Raw genomic sequence first — 19,685 nt, forward strand, 5'->3', positions numbered from 1 at the left:
TGTTAGGCACTGGAAGATTTTTAAAGTTGACATGTTACTAAAGTATGAAAAACATGCAGAACAAAGCTCAATTTACTTCACAGAAAGTTATAACTGAAGGAAGAGATTATCATTGAAGGTATTTAAACTGCATTAATAGTTTTAGATAGCTTGCTTACAAGTGTTCATGAAAAGCAGCCAAGTGACAAGTAAAACATTAAATTTCCAATTTACTTACAAAAGTGCCTCAATTTTAAACATTTTATTAAACTAACCCTGAGCTTCCAATTCTGCTTCATCCACTGCTTCCCATTTTGAAGGGGCAACTTTGAATATGGGCTCATTCTTTTTAGACTCTTCAGAAGTATCCACTGTTGAGGAAAAAATATTAAGAAAATCATTGTCCAAAGTTCTCAGTAGATCTTAAACTCTGAATTTTATTAGGGCATTTGCAGTCTAATAAAATATTTAAGTGCCTTGTGCCATCTTACTTATTATTTGTATCACTATTAACACCCAAAAGGATCAGGATTGGGGCCCCACCACAGTAGGCATTGCACAAACATTTAGGGAGTCATGGTCCCTGCCCCAAGAGATTACAATCTAAAAACAACAAATTATAAATTAATTTTGTTGACATCATAAGATTAAAAATAGTCACTCATCAACTCAACATTCTATTTGTTAAATACTCTGTCTTATTCCTTGTTGCTGCTCAATGTTTAGGTGTACTTCATTTTGAAATTCAAGTTTACAATGAGGAACAAGGCTATTAACTTCTTCAAGTCAAGCTCCTATATCAGCATTAAGTACATTATATCAGGAAACCTAGAGTTCCAAATTACAAGTTGAACTTACAAGGTACACCATCAAGATCATCATCAAGTGATTTAATGGGGATTCCATCAAGATCATCTATCGGAGCAGCATCAATAGGAATTCCATCTACATCTTCCAGTGGTGCACCATCAAGCTCTTCCTCAATGGGAGCTCCATCAAGATCATCTGGTACTTCCTGTAGGCAAATATATTTATGGTAAATACTTAAATTCCTTCAGCTAGGGGCTGCCCAATGAGTGATCTACATTGTTTACTTTAATTTCTCTAATTCATTTCAGGTAACATTTACTTACTTTCTGGATTTTTTTTTTTTTTTTTTTTTTTTAAGTTATAGCTTCAAACACATCTTAAATAGAAAACAACGAAGTGTTCCTGGTAGCACATATATTAGCGCATTACTCTAAACTGATATTTGCTCCTTACACTGCTGTGTAATTTCAACAGAAGTGACTAAATTATCTCATACAAAACTAGGAAACTTGAATTTGTCCACACATTACTTAAGAGTTCTGCAATATCCATATCCAAAGGAAAGGACGATGAAACACATACATAAAGTACAGGTTTGGCTCATGAGGCAAATGCCTTAATTTACTCAAGGACACACAGCTGTGCACCTGACTTCAGATATGTGAAAGATTCCCTGAAAGACTTTAAACTGAGCAACTGGCAAATAGTCTCCCTCCTTGGTAGCAACACAAAGCAATATTCACATAATTAACCATTCCTAAATAATCTTTCTAATACAGTAAGCACAAGCAAGCACTTTCCTTCAGGCTTGTGTGTTTTCTTGATTCTATTGTTAGCATTCACAATACAATAAGAACAATCCTACTTTCCATTTATATTTCAGTTACCAACTCTTGTATACTATATTTTGGCAGTGCTGCAATGCAAAGACTTGTTCCTACCCTGTATTTGTTTACTAGCCCCAAGTGATTTGATCTTCCTCATTTAGGACATATATATATTTAATTATAAAAACATCAGTAAGGACCCATCCCATGCTCTGGGTGTTCTAACAACTAGGAGTCTACAGTGCATCCCACTGTAATTATACATCCAGGCACCTCACACAGACATCCTTCAGACTTCCTCTCCTGGAAAAAAACAAAAGCAATTCCTGGCTCTGATAGACCCAGGTGGTGGTAAGCAAACTGCAGAGGCCATCCTGCATGACGACATACCAACAGTTCCTCATTTAAACTGAGATACTTCCAGCTCAAGTAGCTCCACTAATTCCAACTGTGATACTATGGCAGAGGAAGAGAGACTTTAAAAGGTTAATACCAACACCTTAAATTCCACCTGGAAATTCACAAGTCAGCTCTCCCAGGTACTTAGAGTACAAAGTAAATGGCCTGTCACATTCTGCACTAGCGTCAGTTCCCAAATAGCTCAGGATGTAACCCCATGATATACTGCATTACAGTAATCTAGTCTGAAAGTGACAAAGGCATGAATTATGGTAGCAACATCCATATCTGAAAGAAACTGTCACATTTATCTTCCAGGGCACAGATGGAAAGAAGTTCTCTTAGCTGCCACCTGAGCAGCCAACAGACACCTCAAGTTTATCAAAATTCATAAATTTCAAACCTGTCATAAACAGCAGCAGCACTCACTCAATCAGGGGTGCCAAAATATTCCTTGCAATTTTTTCTGGTTGCTTCACCCCAGTTGCACCATTATCAAGGTTTAGCATTAGTTAAGACAAGCACTTACCTCTATTTCTTTTTCTTCTATAATATTTACAAGCCCCAAGAAAATATTCTGCAGTTTGATCAAAAAGGGTTCTGGATAAATCGCCCAGTCTTCCCATGCTCTGAAGCATGTCATTACCCGTTGCTAAAAATAGAAAAATGCTAGCATTTTGTAATAAGAGGTATTTTAAAATTATCAGAAGTTTATAGCACAGCACTATAAAACTATAAAGTTTTAAAAACATGCATTTGGCATATAATCAATTTTCAACAGAAAAATAATACTGTATGTTTTCTGCACATAGAAATTAGAAATAAATTTAGTTTAAAAGTAGCAAATGACCATTCTCTGTTAAGATTTTATAAAGTCTAATTATCAACCACTAACAAACAAAAAGGGTGAAAATAAGTTTGTGTATTCTGCGTCCGGCAATTTCTTCTCACATTAAGATTTCTTACACTGAAACGTACATTGTCTAATATAAAACTAAAAAGTGACCCTACCAGAACAAATCCATTCTCAAATGCTACATTTCTTTCCCAATTCCATAAGTATATACTTAATCTATTAGTTGTTGTATTTTCTTCATTTATATTGATCTTTACTCTCGAGCAAAAACCTTCTAATAGAAAAGCTGTTTTTCTTCTTCTAAGCATTTTTAAAGTAACATTTGTATATGGACACAGTTTGAACACAAATTTAAATTCTTCTATGATAGAAGAGACAGAAATGGAACTTTGCATGTTCAAAATGGTACTATCCTTAATTTGGAAGTTTGGGGGTTTAATCAACTTTTGTTTATGAACACATTCTCCTGTGCTGAAGTATATTACTAATTCACGTTTTCAATATGTCATATTAACAATAATGCACATACCTTGAAATTTTCAGACTGTAAATGGCCTTGTATTGTACGGTAGGTAGCATTGAGATCAGAAAATATCTGACATAATTTTGTTTCAAAACTGGAATTAAACACATTTCTTAAATTAAACAGTGTAACATGAGGATTGTAGTTCATACTGCATTCACCTGGAACCTATTCCTTTTAAACACTGGGGTTTCATCATGAGGATCCGTAGCCATGAACTGAACTATAAACCAAATGCAGTTACTACATGTGAAATTTGCTCCAGCCATAAGCCTCTCTTATAAGGCCTAACATGGGGGCATGCTGAGTGGAGGGCTGCAATGTTTTGGGGAGTCCAAACACTGCTGCAGCCTAGGAGGCTGCCATAACTTTAACAAGGCTCCAAAGAAACCCAGGAGCAAAAGGGTACAAAGGCTTGCTCCCTCTCCCTGATTGCAAGTTCTGTACTGTGCCTCTTACAGTGCTTGGAAAATTCGGAGTTTAGATTCTGTGCTATAGCGATCTTCCAGATTTTCAAAGGACAAAGTCAACATTTAAAAGACTCTTCTGTCTGCTAGATTTACTTGCTATACTATTATTACAAATAACATCAACAGCCCCAATTCTATAATGGGGCTCCACATTGGTGTGAGGGACCACCTGCATGACTCTAATTGCAGAAACGGTGGGCGGGGGTCGGGGGGTGGAGGCGGAAGGAGGAGGAGAGAGAGAGAGAAAGGGAGCTAACAATGGAACATCACTGAAAGGAGGAAAAAATATTTCTTTATTCTTTCAGTTGTATTCTTTGTGCGTTTGACAGGATTTCATACATAGTCAGTTTCCTGATTTCCTTGTACAATATGCTTCTCCTTGTTTATGTGGGCCTTTTACACAGTAACATGAGAGAGAAGAAATGTGATTGTAAAACAATAAAATTCAGCAAGGAAACTTAGGGACAGATATATCTGAAACACCTAACAACTTGTAATTTTTAAATGAATTTGATTTCAAGTTGACATTGTCTCTTTCACTCCAAAAGTTCAGCACATTTGGAAGTAAATTCAGTACAACTGACCACAAAAAAAGAAACTGAGGTGATAAACTATGTCACAAAGGAGCAGCTGTTCCTATCATTCTAATTCCTGCTACTATTTGATCCACTGATACGAATTAGGCTACAAAAGGGTAACAAGAGTAAGATGAAAACTAAGAAGCTAGGTGAGGAAAACTGTGCAGGGAATGGAAGGAAAAAACAACAGAAAATTGTTGTTCAAGGCAGCAGCCTAACTGTTGCAAATGGGTACTGGGATCTTAAGGTCACTTCTAAAATTCAAGCCAATGAAAACCATGTGCATAGATGAAAAGATGGTCATGAGAGAAAAAAAAAAAACCAAGCAAAAAGGGCAAACTTACCACATATTTTAAAAGCATGCTATATACTATGAGAGCACGCAATAATGATACCCACACCAATGAAGTAGGGTTTATCCTGTCCTATTTACAATACAATATTGCACTGCCCCTTTTATCCAGAGGGAAAAACTAGATGAATGTACTTCTAAAGCTATGATTACATTCCTTTATTTCTATAAAGAATGTAAGAAACTTGATACTTACAATTTTCTATAATATGAAGCATTGGCAACTTTAGCTGAAGAGTTGTATAACACATCCGACACCAAATATAATCTTGCAATCTACAACAAAGAGCATCCAAATTAAGACCAACTTTTTAAAATTTAAATTATGCTGTGATAATACTGTGATATCTTGGGATAAATACAAGACATGCAAATTCAAAAGACGCTGGTCTATTTTAAATTAAATTAAACTAGCTTGATGCCAGCTTTACTTTCCTATGTTTATAACCATTTTCAGCAAGAACAGTCATCAGACCTTCAGTACATACATTTGCTGTATAATCGTATCAGGTAAAGATTAGAATTCTGATTTGTTTTTCATATTTATGAAAACTCACAATATTCTATTCAGACAGTGAAAAGGCAACCTCCCGTCCGTCTGTGCCCCCCCGTACACAAGGCTAATTTAGAAGGAATGGAAAATGTGAAAAGTTTTGAATGGAAAAATACTAGGCAAAGAAAGAACAAGAATTTGCTTGAACAAAATGGCCCTTTTCAGAAGAATGGAAAACCAACTTCAAACTCTGGTTTTAATACAGAAACTCAGTATCATCTTAAACATAGGGAACAATGCTTTTAACTGCATGCACCCATTATAGAGAAAGGTCCCCTAATTATACACAGTACAATTAAAGAAATTCTTCATACCTTTTTAGGAAGAGGAGTCTTCAGAATGGACAATGACTCAGTAATGCAGTCTACAATTTCTTCAGCAGCTTCAGCATTATTAAGACAGAAAACCATTGCATCGCCAATATCGTTCTTACGAGGCGTTAATCCACGCAGGATTTCCTCTAATTTGTCTCTCTGCCTAAAATTTCACAGTTTTTCACATTTTCATATAAATTTAACAGCACTTTGCCTATAAATTTCTAATTAAGCTTGTAGAGAGACCAACTTGTTTAGGGCCAAAGTAACCTTAATATTATAATCTGTTATATGTTTTCAGTGATTACGATATACATATTCATTAAGATGAAAACCTCTTAAACATTAAATTTAAAGACAAACTAGCCACTAAAACAGACCAAAGGCTACTGTAAACTGTCCTCTAGTCTACGCCAAGTTATACCCTATTTTCAAAGCTGTACATATTACAAAAAGAAAAAGGAGTACTTGTGGCACCTTACAGACTAACAAATTTATTTGAGCATAAGCTTTTGTGAGCTACAGCTCATTTCATTGGATGCATACAGTGGGGAGATTTTATATACACAGAGAATATGAAACAATGGGTGTTACCATACACACTGTAACGAGAGTGATCAGGTAAGGTGAGCTATTACCAGCAGGAGAGCGGGGGGTGGTGGGATCTTTTGTAGTGATAATCAAGGTGGGCCATTTCCAGCAGTTGACAAGAACGTGTGAGGAACAGTAGGGGGAAAAAATAAACGTGGGGAAATAATTTTACTTTGTGTAATGACACATCCACTCCCAGTCTTTAGTCAAGCCTAATTTAATGGTGTCCAGTTTGCAAATTAATTCCAATTCAGCAGTCTCTCATTGGAGTCTGTTTTTGAAGTTTTTTTATTGTAATATTGCGACTTTTACATCTGTAATCGAGTGACCAGAGAGACTGAAGTGTTCTCCAACTGGTTTTTGAATGTTATGATTCGTGATGTCAGATTTGTGTCCATTTATTCTTTTGCGTAAAGACTGCCTGGTTTGGCCAAGGTACACGGCAGAGGGGCATTGCTGGCACATGATGGCATATATCACATTGGTAGATTGACTCAGTCTGAACGTCCCGCTAATAGTGTGGCTGATGTGGTTAGGCCCTATGATGGTGTCCCCTGAATAGATATGTGGACACAGTTGGCAACGGGTTTTGTTACAAGGATAGTTTCCTGGGTTAGTGTTTTTGTTGTGTGGTTGCTGGTGAGTATTTGCTTCAGGTTGGGGGGCTGTCTGTAAGCAAGGACTGGCCTGTCTCCCAAGATCTGTGAGAGTGAGGGATCGTCCTTAAGGATAGGTTGTAGATCCTTGATGATGTGCTGCAGAGGTTTTAGTTGGGGGCTGAAGGTGACGACTAGTGGCCACAAGTTCTCCTTTTCTTTTTGCAGATACAGACTAACACATATTACAATAATTATGTTGGTGAAAAGAAAGAACAAATAATGGAATAGAAGTCCACACATTGGCTTTTAGCAACATATGGGGAAAAAAGGTTGGCAAAATGGAAAATGTTTATAAGGAGAGAAACGTTAGACCTTACTTTCCTCTCATAATAGTGTAACAAGTGATTCAATTACATTGACTTCAGTAAAGTTATTCCTAATTTATGTCTATATGAGAGGAGTATCAGGCCTGTGATTTTCAATCTTTTATGAGGGTTTTGGATACAAAAAGGTATATGCAAGAATACACTTATTGTGAACTCTCTTTTGTGTACAATAGTCTTAGAATTTGTTTGTCAAATGGAAGACTGTAGGGAGAACAATTTAATTTTCTAGCTTCTGTTTTGAATTGAGTTGCAGTTAACATGGCTGTTTTCAATAAGTTCAGCCACAAAGTTCCTTTTGTAACATAACAGTTTGTGCACTACTGTTGTTAACACGTCATCGCAGTTACAGCAAATGGAAGAGCAGAACTTTATATTGCCCTGTGAACTAAGTTTCTCTCTGCAATTAGTAGCTATTTCATATTTTAATTTTCAGTCAACGAAATCAGTGGATATAAAATTATTAAAAGTCTATCAGATTAGAATAAGGTCAAGATAGATCAAATTCTGGTGATAGGATGTTGAACAGGGACAACATTTACATTTAACTCTTTTCAGACATCCAAAGCAGGCAATGTTTACCTACTCATTTATTTTCTCGAGCCCAGACTCTGGAATTATATTCACCCACCAACAGATGGAGATAAGAAACCAACAAATACTTTGACATCATCTTTCCAACCCCCATAAATAGGGGGCTACACTGACGTAAACAGTCTGAGCGTTTCTCAAGCAGTTAAACAAGCCAGGGCAAGCCAACTCAACATAATCTAAGTCAAAAGCGAAAGGTGACTAGGAATTAATCACACTAAAAATCCATGAACTGTACTAAAAACATAACAATAGTTCTAAGAGAGTTCCAAACTCCTAACATTATAGTAAAACACAGTAGGATGCCTGGGATGGCATATCATACTACTTTAAAAAAAAACAAATTAGCAGGTAAGACATTACAATGACATCATTGAAAATACTAGATCTTTTAAATTCTTACTCCTCCTTAAGTGCACCCTTCTTGTTAGGTTCCTCTACAAACGCTTCAGTTTCTTGCTCTTCTGACATCCCATGCAGGTATGGATTTAATGGTGGTGGCCTCCAAAATGATCCATTTTTGAACATACGAAAATCTTCTGTCCTCCACTTGGTTGGGGCATCTCCCTAAAAAGAGCAATAATATTTCACAGTGTTCCTGTACTTTATCATGTGCAACATTGTGAATTATCACTAACATATTACTTGCCTGTAAAATTGAATAAAGCTTCCATCTGTAATATACATGGGCTGGAGTTTGGTTTTCAAACAAAAACCTAAGCCGGGGCAGAGAGAAATAAAAAGTAAAGCATGTTATTGCAAGTATACATTTGAAACACAATTCAAAGGAAATACTATTTAAAGAAATGAAAGGCATCAATATGCAACTCCTTCCCCTCATCTCACTCTGGCCACAGAGCGACCCAAGAGCAGCAGAAGTAGAGTGCTGCCCCTGCACTAGGATTTTGGAGTAGGATTTTGGTAGCACAGCTACTGGACCTACAAAAATTAAGTGGCTTGCCCCATTGCAAGGGGGAGACATCAGCTTGAAGGGCTACTATAGCCCCCAAGACTACACTAGAAGTTGTAAAGGTACTCTCTAGAATATAGTTCAGTTACTCAAGTTGTACATGAGGGACTAGAACTGGTCAAAAGCTTTTCAACTGAACAGTTTTCCACTTGTAAATGCTGATTTGACAAAATCTAAACATTCTGTGGGAATATTGTGGCAGGCAAAAGTGCTTTGTTTAGAATTTTATAATATAATAGCATAAATTAAGATGAAAGTTAAAACAAAGTTGACATGAAACACTTCAAACTTATTGAAATTAAGGTAAGCTTGTTTTGATTTTTCTGAATTGCAGTTTTTCATAAATTTTGTTTTGCGGGAAATTTTGAAGTTCCATTCAGATTCAGGACAAAAGGAAATTTCAAAATGTCAGAGTTTCTTGTGAGACTGAAATTCAGAATTTCAACCACAGATCTTATCCAATTCCTGCTCAAAGTTAATAGAAAGACTCCTAACTTTTACTGAAGCCTGGCGTTCATGTAACACGTTGTGTAAAATATGCATTTTGTACTCTACTATTATCAATGACATTGAACTCTTCAGACTACTAGGAGTCACATGTCATTTGAAAGATAATTTTACTGTAGATCATCAGTAAGGTGTTGACTTCACCAATGGCTTTAATGGCATGAGCATTAGACCTCACCGAAACAGTTTACCGTTGGAAAAACATCCTTTTGACAAACCAGAATTTCACTAAATTGCACTGACAACATTTCATTTTTAAAAAGTTAGAAAAAATCATGTTGAAAATGCCAAAACTGAATGTTTTGTTATTTAACAAAAATCTTCAGTTTTTCATTTTGAAACTATTTTGTTTAGAAATTTTTTTTTGGGGGGGGGGGGAGGGGGAGGAAATTTCATTTCACAAAAAATTTTGAAGTTTTGGCTTTTCATCCTGATTCAGGATACGTGAACTCACTCATTTCCAAAATTTTACTTATTTACATTCAAGATATCCACCCAGAAAGCATCTCCCACTGCAATATTTTAAAAAAGATAATTACTAGCAATAACTGAAACAGATTCAATGTTACTACAAATTAAACAAAAATAAGCACCTGAACATTGGATTGTTGATTTCTCGGTTCATGATCATGGCTTCAAACATAGGCCCTTCACGTACCACAAACTCTATCATTCGATGTATCAATGCGAGCAAATTCCTACAACAACAACACAGTTAAAGAAAAATGGATTCAGACCTAACGCTATACAAAACACACTCCACCTAAGATACTATAACTGTGTGCAGGAGATTATTTTGCTGTACTGTTAAAAAAATAGTATAAAAATAAGGTAACGTGGAGCAACCGTGCTAAATGAAATGATGCCTGATAAAGGTGGAGTGTGCATTTTCTAAGTGAAGCTCTTATTCCTAAACGTCAACAACTTAGCGCGCAGTCATCTTCTGCCTTAGTCAAAACTAACCTTTGCCTTAATCAAAGCTAACATAATGATCTTAGCTATAAAAAAGGGCAACTGAACACCAAAAAGTGAACTACATCAACAAAAAGTGATCCCTGAACTAGTGCTGATACATTAAATCTAAAATGTATCATTTAGTGCAGATACATTTAAAAACTTAGTCAGTATTCTGTAGACTGTGTCTACTGTTTGCTTGCAGTACTCAAAATTAATACAAGTTATCATTTTAACCTATTTAATAGAAACTCCATCCAGCTTTCAAGCTAAAGACATACAAAAGAAAGAAATATCTGGGTGTGCAAAATTGTGCATCAGCATTCCTGACACAAACCAGGTGGAGATTTTATTAAAATTAGGCCATTAAGGAACCAACATCCTTTTGGTCAACGTTTAAGATGTATGCCATTAAAACAACCCTGTACATCATTTATCAAGACATACCATTTGATGTTTCATCCATTTTGTAGCAACCCAAACTCAATGAGCCAAATTACAATTCCAAAATCTATACAGATTGCTAGATCCCATGTTGCTCCAAAAAACAACCTTAGACATTCACAGTTAGATGAATCTGTCAGATGAAAATCTGAAAATATTTTTTAATTTGAAAATTTAGGCCCGCTTAAAGACTGGTAAAACAACTTCTGCAATATGGTAGAAACTGATTTTCAATCAGAAAATATTTACTATTTAACAGTGACCTTCTGTTGGCTAAACCACTATTAAAGTAGGTTGCAAATTGGTTTATATTTTGAAACGGGGCCCTAAGTTTTCAAATATAGGTCATAGCCTACACATATCAATGAGAGGCTTCACAATGGAAGTATTTCAGATATGGTGCAAGCAAAACAAATGCAGCTTTACTTTTAGCTGGTTTGTGTTTTTACCCCATATCAGTTATTTAAAGCAAAACAAAAGGATATTGGCTCTTTGAACATTGTACGTATATTTCCCTTTCAGTGACCCCCAAATAGGTTATAACCCATAAAGTGTTAAGTTTAAAATTTGGTAACTGTTCATAAAAGAAAAGGAGTACTAGTGGCACCTTAGAGACTAACCAATTTATTTGAGCATAAGCTTTCGTGAGCTATAGCTCACTTCATCAGATGCATTGAGCTGTAGCTCACGAAAGCTTATGCTCAAATAAATTGGTTAGTCTCTAAGGTGCCACAAGTACTCCTTTTCTTTTTGCGAATACAGACTAACACGGCTGCTACTCTGAAACCTGTTCATAAAAGAAGATACAGAATTACTTCATTTGTGTCTCCATGTACCAAAGTGCTTAATATGATTACTAGGTGATGACTATTTTATTTTTTACCGTCTTAATAGTTCAAAGCTCTCACAGATGTAAAGTTTTTAAGCGGACAATTTTTTTCCACAAAACTAAAGAATGTAATGAAAAAAAAAACAACTGAAGACTAAAGAAACAAAATCTGCCCCTATAGCTTTAGAAATTGGCAAATGGTCTGAATTATGTATTTATTATTACTAGGACTACTTTCCCTTCATATATCACACAAAAGACCAAAAGCAGTACTTCAATTAAGCCCTACCTAGAACTCAGGGGGTTTTTGCATACTAATACATTTGACAAGCTTGGAAACATCCTGCAGAAAACATACTCAACATAATTCTGCAAGCCATTTTATTCAGTGCAGTGTTCTGAAAGTTCAAGTAGCAAGAATGTTTCACAATGTACAAACTAACTGTATTTGAAAATATCAGTGTAAAATTACAATTAGACTTTCAAGCCTCCTGATGCTGATAAAAATCACAGATTTTTAAGGCCAGAAAGGATCACTATGATCATCTAAACCAACTTTCTGCATAACACAGCCATGGAAGTTTACCCAGCAACTCCATCATCAACTCCATTAACTTGCGATTGAACAAGAGAATATTTTTAGAAAGATATCCAGTCCTAACTGCAAGACTGAATATGATAAAAGATTTAGCACATCACACTTCTGAAAAGGTCATATCACTCCTAATAGCTACAGTGAGAATCCAATACTTTAAAACCAGTTTCTCTTGCAAAACTATGAAAATACGAACAGAAAATCTTCAGTGTTTAGAATATATGCAATATTAAATATTGTTCAAATGAACAGGAAGGAAACTGGCTTTACAATCTTAGGCCCCTAATCTTGCAGATATTTACACATTATCTGTAATCATGTGAGTAGTCCCACTGAAGTCAATCACATAAATTAAATGTTTGCACAATAGGGACATTGTATAGTATTTTTCCACTACTGGCACCACTAATGTCACTTCAATCAAGTTACCAACAGGAAACTAAAAAATGTTGAATTTAAAGTTATTTTCTAATACAGTTCAGTTAATATCTGATGAGTACTCCTCACCATGTGAGCTTTCAAAATGCTGCAATACATAAAATGGGAGCACAGTTTTCTCTGAAAGCTAGTTGCACTACACACATTCCTAGTTTAATACTTGTTTTACTAACCAATAAATCTTTCTAAGTCTGATTTTACAGGCAAATTCCTGCTGGCCACTATAATTATCCCACATCACTGTTCAAAAGTTGCACCACCCTGAAATTTAGCAAAATTACCACTGTATTTGAGTATACTGTAAAATATGTTTATACTACTGCCTTAAACTATTTTTACAAAAGCCTTTATACAAAAAAATAGGGGCTATTTTATGACAATAAAAACAGTGTAGTACAAAAGGATGATAGTTTAAAGTGCATTATTTAAAAATGTCAATTATTGTAAGTTGGCCAACAAAAAATGTCTTTCAGTTACAATAAAACCACATTTATTGGAGCCGATCGTACCAATGTCTGGTCAAAAACTGTATACTTTCCCAATCCATCCCATGATGTTTTCCTGGTCCCCCGCTGCCGCAGACAGTTCAGCTGGTGTTGCTCACCAAGGCCAATGTCAAAGAGAATTTGGTATTCTTTTGTGCTATTTACTTTTTAAACCAGTGTTGTGTTCCTATGTTTGGGAAAAGGTTTTAGCTTAACTGAGCAAGGGTATACCTACATCAGTGTCTCTACTGCTACACTAATGCGAGGCCAAAATTAAATACATACTCCTTGCATTACAGAACACCCTTTTCCACATGATTACATATCTAGTTGACTGCTGTGTGTAAAATTTTAAAAAAGGGTAACTTAAAGCTCAGTTAATAGGGTCATCTGAACCAGCATTCTGAGTTATATGTTCATAATTCAGAAAAGAAAGCAGTACTACATTACAAACAGAAATGTTATAGACCTAATGTATTCAAGTGTTAATGGCAAGACCTACAAAATCATCACTAATCTTAAATACTTCTCAGACTAATGTTCTCTGATGAAATTACACAAACTACACCTTTGTATTCAACTCTGGCTGCTGAGAATCATAATTCTGTTCTTCTCCACCAAACAAAAACTGCTGAGGTAAATATTAAATGTGAAATATAGACTGTAAAACAAATGAATTTCCATTATAAGTAGTATGAAAGAACCATTGCTCAGTCAAGCCATTACCTTTTCCTCAACATCACAATTTTTCTTTAAAATTCCGAAGGGGATATTTTCTATATTTAGATCAGTAATAATAAAGAAAAACATGTACCTTTCTGTTGGGATAACCACTTTGACTATGGCTTGCGACAGAGTCTGTATATGAAGTCACATCAGATAATAAACATAGAATATGTGAGTATTGTTAACAAGTAACAAGCAAAAATATACATATGCATTGAAAATACTACACATCTATCACAAGATTTGCAGGCAATCACTGCTGGAAAGTTATAACTAAGCAATTACATAAAAAGCAGATGGTTGTGTTCAGTGAATCACAAAAGTTCACTAATTGCAAAGTATTAGAACATTCCTGTCGGAATGCACATCAATGCACTGAATAAGTACTACACTGAGAATAATTAAGGAGTTTTGATTTATGAAACAATTCTCAACTATTTGACCTGGCTCATTCTGATTTTTGCTACTCTGTTCCCAAGCCTTTTAAAAAATAACCCTATCATTTAAGTGTCATTCATTAAGGAATCAACAAATTCTTACAAAAGTAAATCAAATTGGTTTGTGTTTAAAAAAAATACTTACCCTTCATTTTTACTGTCATAACTAATGTTCTAAAAACCTCTGAAACTATTCTGACTCCAGAACTATCCTCAAATACTGACTCAATATCTGAACTTACTAGCAGTCATCTAGACAGAAGAACTATTTTATGAGCTCATTCTAGTGTAAAAAATAAGCTATCTGAATTCAAATGTAGCATTTGCTTTAAAGGAAATAATTTAGATACTGCAAATTTGGCAGCTTACAAAAGGGGGGGACGTAGGAGAAAAAAAACCAGGGAGCTTGGAGGGGGAAAATGATGGCCAGATTTAAAAGAGTAATGAAAATAAGACAAGGCCCAATACCATGGCCTAATGTACTCAGACAATGCCTCAGGGATAAAGGTCCCTTGGGCTAAGGCAGGGAACAGCTCAGTTTGTGTAGCTAAGGGCTGCCAGAAACAGACTGAACAATGCAATTCTATAAAGCCATTGAAAAAGACTACCATAGATTTAATATTTAAAATTAGATATGGCCCAGGGTACATTTTTAAGTTACCTTCTCAAAATCCTCCTTGTTTTTTGGTGGTGGTAACATGGGAGCATTAGGGTTCTTCAATCTCTCTCTAGGCTGAGCATTAAAAGGCAGTCCTGATGGAGGTGGTGGGAGGGTGTGTTCCATCATGGAAGGTGGAATGTATATTGGGTGTGGTGGAATCGGTACAGCTTTGCCCCAACCTAGCTTCATTTCAAAGGACATAATCATCTTGCCTGCAAAAGTGAAAGGTTATAGTTGATAAAACTGAAAGCTATATCAAAGCTATGCCACTGTTTGCAATGTTTCATTATGGCTTTTGGGCCTGTGCCTGCCTATACTAAGGTTAATCTGTTTTCATTTACAGTGTATGGTAAGATTATACCAAGACTGCAGGTTACATCGTACCAAAATGAAAGCCCACTACATACTTCTTTTTGGAGGGTTTCAAAGTATGCCTTCAGGAGAGTAGAGTGCACATAAGCCAAATTTTTAAAGAACCAACAAGATCCAAGGTAATCATAGGTTCTTTGCATATCTACTGAAGCTTAACACTCTAAGCCCTGGTCTATACTATGACATTTCACCATGTCTGACCACAGCTGCCAATCATTTTGGCTGATCCACAGTTGAATGTTGTTCCACAATCCATGTAAAACAGAATGAAACATGGTCAGCATACTATATTTAAACCCTAAATGTTGTCAGAATGGTAAAGCTTCAGCAAATATTAGCTTTCCAAATACTAGGTTTCTCCATATGGAAGTTCTGAAATGAGTATTAAACATTAAACAACAAGCTACTCCTTAAGGCAGGCCAAAGATAGCATGAATGTAGGATACAGGGAAGGTAAGACACTCTCATTACAAAACAGGAAGTATATAAAAAGCAAGGACAATAAAAATTGTTAAATATTTATCCAAACTGGAGAATAAATAACTATCATATTAAAAAAAATCTGAAGTTTTATTCACAAACATACATTTTAATGAGTGCAAATCAAAATTGTACACTCAAATTTTAAATGCACTTTTGGAGCATGATCTCTCTTCATTATCCAAAAAATTCTGCCAGAATGCCCTCTGGGAACTTTCAAGTTCAAAGCAATCACTAGCAGTCATAGTGGCAAAATTGAACTAACCACCACTAGCCATTCGACAGCTGGTCATATCTTCCTTAATCCAAGAAAAAATGTTTTCATCATAATATACTCACTGGCAACAACAACAAAAATGGAAATGTGGGCTGGAGAGAAAGCCTTTCCCCTCATCCCCCTACGTAAAAGCAGTACTTTAATAAGTACTTTTTCTTTCAAGGTTTATGTTGTATCTTCACTTGGCAGATTCTTCTCTTTATCCCTTGCCAGTATTACAGCACAAGGTTTGTGCATCAAGTCTAAAACTTTATGATCACTGTGTTAAATTCAATTGATTGTAATACTCAAATCAAATTGATGAGCTATAAAATAATCTGTACAGAGTTATTTAGGCCTAGTCTACACTAAAAAAGATTTGCCAATACAGTGGTACCATACTAGTAACCTAGGCCATGTCTGCACTACGCTTTATGTCAGCAAAACTTATGTTGCCAAGGATGTGAAAAAAAAACAAAACAAACACCCCCCTGAGCTACATAAGTTTTGCCAGCATAAGCGCTCATGTGCACAGCTGACACTCTCCTGCCAACATAGACACTGCCTCTCGTTTAGGTAGTTTTATTATGTCCACAGGAGAGCTCTCTTCCATCGGCATAGAGTGGAGACATGAGCAATCTTACAGCAGCGCACCTGGATCAGTATAGTTGTGCTGCTCTACGTTCACTAGAGTAGACATGTCCCTAGTGTAGACACAGCTAGTATCAGCAAGAGTGTGCTTTCACTGGCACAGTTATACCATTTCCCCAAATGAAATGAGCTACACCGTCAAAACACTTTTTTGCAAGTATGTCTGCATCTACAATAAGATTTTGGCAAATATAAAAATGATGTAAAAATATCACATCCCTAATCAATATTACTATACCAGCACAAGTTTTAAGTATAGACCTGGCTTCAATTCACAGCTTTAACAATTTACCAAAAATAACCAATTCACTGTTAACCATTTTAATATAGAAGTATCCCTCCCACCCTCCGCAAAAATAATAATTTATAATATGGTAGTATCCTTCATACCCTCTGGAAAAGACTATTTTCACTCTCAGAGAAAAGGAAGCCATTATAAGACTTAAGTCATTTATTTTTTAAAATGGCATTTCAAACTGCACTAGCAAGTAAAAAAGAAATAAAAATATGGTAAGTTTCCACCTTTTCTACGACACACAATATTTTCCATTATTTGATTTTGAAAGAACTTAATTCTAAGATACATATCTCCCAAACTTATACTTCAAGCCTCCCCCAAAAGGTAATTATGACTAGACACAATTTAAAGTCCCATTTACCATTTAAATTCTTTAATGCTCGTTCAGCATCTCTTCTGTTCATAAAGGCAACAAAACCACAGTTCCTTTCTCTTGCTCTTTCCTCATCGGTTCTTGGCCACATAATTTTAACACTAGCTAATGGTCCAAAGCGCCCAAATTCTTGACATAACATCTCTTCATTCATCTATAGGAAAAGAAACCAGAATGAACATCTAGTTACGGTTTTTCTAAGGCACCTATATCACCTTGGTATCTAAGTGTTGTGACATTATTTCTCTCAATTCTCTGAGAAAACAGGAGATTACGTAGATGCTTGGGAGTTTTCAGGATAGTGCTGCTTACGGGTGCCATTCTAGGGGGAGGGCTCTCTTGAAAAGGAACGTCTCATATTCTGACCCAACCACAATCAGGCTTCAGCTCAGCTTGATCTTTTCCAGCAAGGAGTTCTATAGCAGAAATGCTTCCCCGGAGAACGCCCTACCCTCGACTGTGAGTACTCGACTGTCTAAACCTGGATCTCTACAGTGCCATAACATTTTTCACTAATATATAATGCTTTTTTAAGTGTATAGTCTGTAACCACAATTTCACTGAGATAAAAATCTACAGCAAACTCCTGAAAGAGTTCAACTGGATCCAATGTAACTGCTGCTCTTAGTTACATGGCTAGATTCAACATTACCTGAGGATTAATGTTTCCAAGGTACAAATTCGTTGTGCTTGGATCTCCAACATCATGTGAGCCTGGTGCGTAATCATCCAGTACTAAAATGAAGAGAAGATTATTATAACCCAATGTATTAATGTAAGGGACATAATATGGTACAAATGAAAAAAGAATCTATATTACCACCAGAAGATCTGTTTCTTCTTGAAGGAGCATCCACTATATAAAAAGAGATTATGTACATTTAGTCTATACATTTTATAAAAACAAACAAACATAATAAAATAATGATTACTTACTGGAACGGCGCTGGCCATCTGAATCTGACTGAGGTGGCTCAAAACGACTTAATCTACCTTTTGTTTTATGCCTTTCATCACGCTCCTCTTGAATTCTACAAAAATGTTAAATACAAGTAGCAATTATCTACAAATCAAGTTATTTCTAATAAATAATTTTTAAAATAATATCTTCTAAAATATGATTCTTCAATATTTTGCTAGCAATCATTTTAAAATGAAGTTAGTGGCAGTAAAAAGTATCAAGTTGCCAGTCAAAGTTTTCCACTTAGCCCACTTCCACTTCCCACAGAAATGGGACAACTGAAATAGTCATAAATGTAATCTTCCCCCTTTTACCCCATTAGCTTGCCTTTTCCCCAACCTGGATGGGCCACCTGTAGGTGCCAGAAGTTGTTCAATTTACAAGATCAAGGTCTAGGGCAACGGTTTGAAAAAAATCAGGAGACCTAGGTTCTGTGCCCTGCTCTGCCACTGACCTACCATGTGTCTCTGGGCAAGTCACTTCACTTCTCAGTACCGGTTTTCCCCTCCTACCTTTTCTCTGTCTTGTCTAAATTTAGATTGTAAGCTCTTTGGAGTATGACCTGTTCTCATGTTTGTACAGTACACAGCACAATGAGGCTCCAATCTCAGTTGGGGCCTCTGGACACTAATGTCACACAAATTAATATTCAATCATTGGAAGTTTTGCTGAATGTAGTCATTTTTCTTAATGTAGATATCTGTGTTTTAGGAACTAGAATAAGACCACCAATTCATTTCATATACACAAACTAGCCATGAGACGGTAATAAAGTTTGGTCACTATCAACAAGGGCTATCTGTGGATTTATAACCCAATGACTCTATATCAATTACCATAAGACTCCCATGTGTCCTTTTCACCTATCCAACCTTACCAAAACAAAACATGTAATATCATAGCATACACGTATTTTATCATCTGTGATACAGAGCAGTGGTAGGCAACCTGTGGCCAGTGAGGGTAATCCACTGGCGGGCTGCGAGACAGTTTGTCCACATTGGCCAACAATGGCAAACAGCGGACACTGGGAACCCGTGCCAGCCAATGTAAACAAACTGGTTTTTAAAGAACAATTTATTCATTAAAAAAAATTATCTGAACTGTAGATTGACCGTTGCTCTTCAATTAAGTTTACAAAAAACCTCTTCGATCCCCTGCCCACCTCCCACCCCCCAGACCATCCTGCCCTCCTTTGCACACCTTCTTATCCAAGGATAAGATATTTTGGCTGTTTTCCCTTCAGCTACAATCTGCTCAGCACACACATAGAAGCTACCACCTCCCAACCCCACTCTCCACAATACTATTCTCCACAAGTCATCTAATAAAACCAGAGATCACAGGCAACATTCAGAAGCATATAAATTGCCTCTGGTCCATGGGACATGAAGTCTTTGGCATAGCCAATGAGATATGTGCA

General features: G+C 36.1%; 1 protein-coding gene across 12 annotated transcripts in view; it reads right to left on the bottom strand.

Moving 5' to 3' along the window:
* LOC102937703 (U2 snRNP associated SURP domain containing) overlaps positions 1 to 19,685 on the bottom strand; it is a 69,383-nt gene that overhangs the window by 16,537 nt on the left and 33,161 nt on the right. For 7 of the 12 annotated variants that reach the window (XM_037909277.2, XM_007055002.4, XM_037909276.2 and 4 more), the window contains 15 exons: positions 18,238 to 18,332; positions 18,122 to 18,157; positions 17,954 to 18,036; positions 17,290 to 17,455; positions 14,872 to 15,083; positions 13,862 to 13,905; positions 9,896 to 10,000; positions 8,475 to 8,541; positions 8,229 to 8,392; positions 5,662 to 5,824; positions 4,991 to 5,070; positions 3,401 to 3,488; positions 2,545 to 2,667; positions 838 to 994; positions 255 to 350 (listed from right to left, as the gene is read on the bottom strand). In XM_037909277.2, the coding sequence (XP_037765205.1) occupies positions 255 to 350; positions 838 to 994; positions 2,545 to 2,667; positions 3,401 to 3,488; positions 4,991 to 5,070; positions 5,662 to 5,824; positions 8,229 to 8,392; positions 8,475 to 8,541; positions 9,896 to 10,000; positions 13,862 to 13,905; positions 14,872 to 15,083; positions 17,290 to 17,455; positions 17,954 to 18,036; positions 18,122 to 18,157; positions 18,238 to 18,332 (1,679 nt within the window). Of the gene's footprint in view, positions 1 to 254; positions 351 to 837; positions 995 to 2,544; positions 2,668 to 3,400; positions 3,489 to 4,990; positions 5,071 to 5,661; positions 5,825 to 8,228; positions 8,393 to 8,474; positions 8,542 to 9,895; positions 10,001 to 13,861; positions 13,906 to 14,871; positions 15,084 to 17,289; positions 17,456 to 17,953; positions 18,037 to 18,121; positions 18,158 to 18,237; positions 18,333 to 19,685 lie in introns of those variants that run through there. The other 5 variants (XM_037909278.2, XM_043522826.1, XM_037909275.2 and 2 more) reach the window with 2 other exon arrangements.

This window comes from Chelonia mydas, chromosome 9 (genome assembly GCF_015237465.2).
Source record: "Chelonia mydas isolate rCheMyd1 chromosome 9, rCheMyd1.pri.v2, whole genome shotgun sequence".
NCBI classification, from domain to species: domain Eukaryota; kingdom Metazoa; phylum Chordata; order Testudines; family Cheloniidae; genus Chelonia; species Chelonia mydas.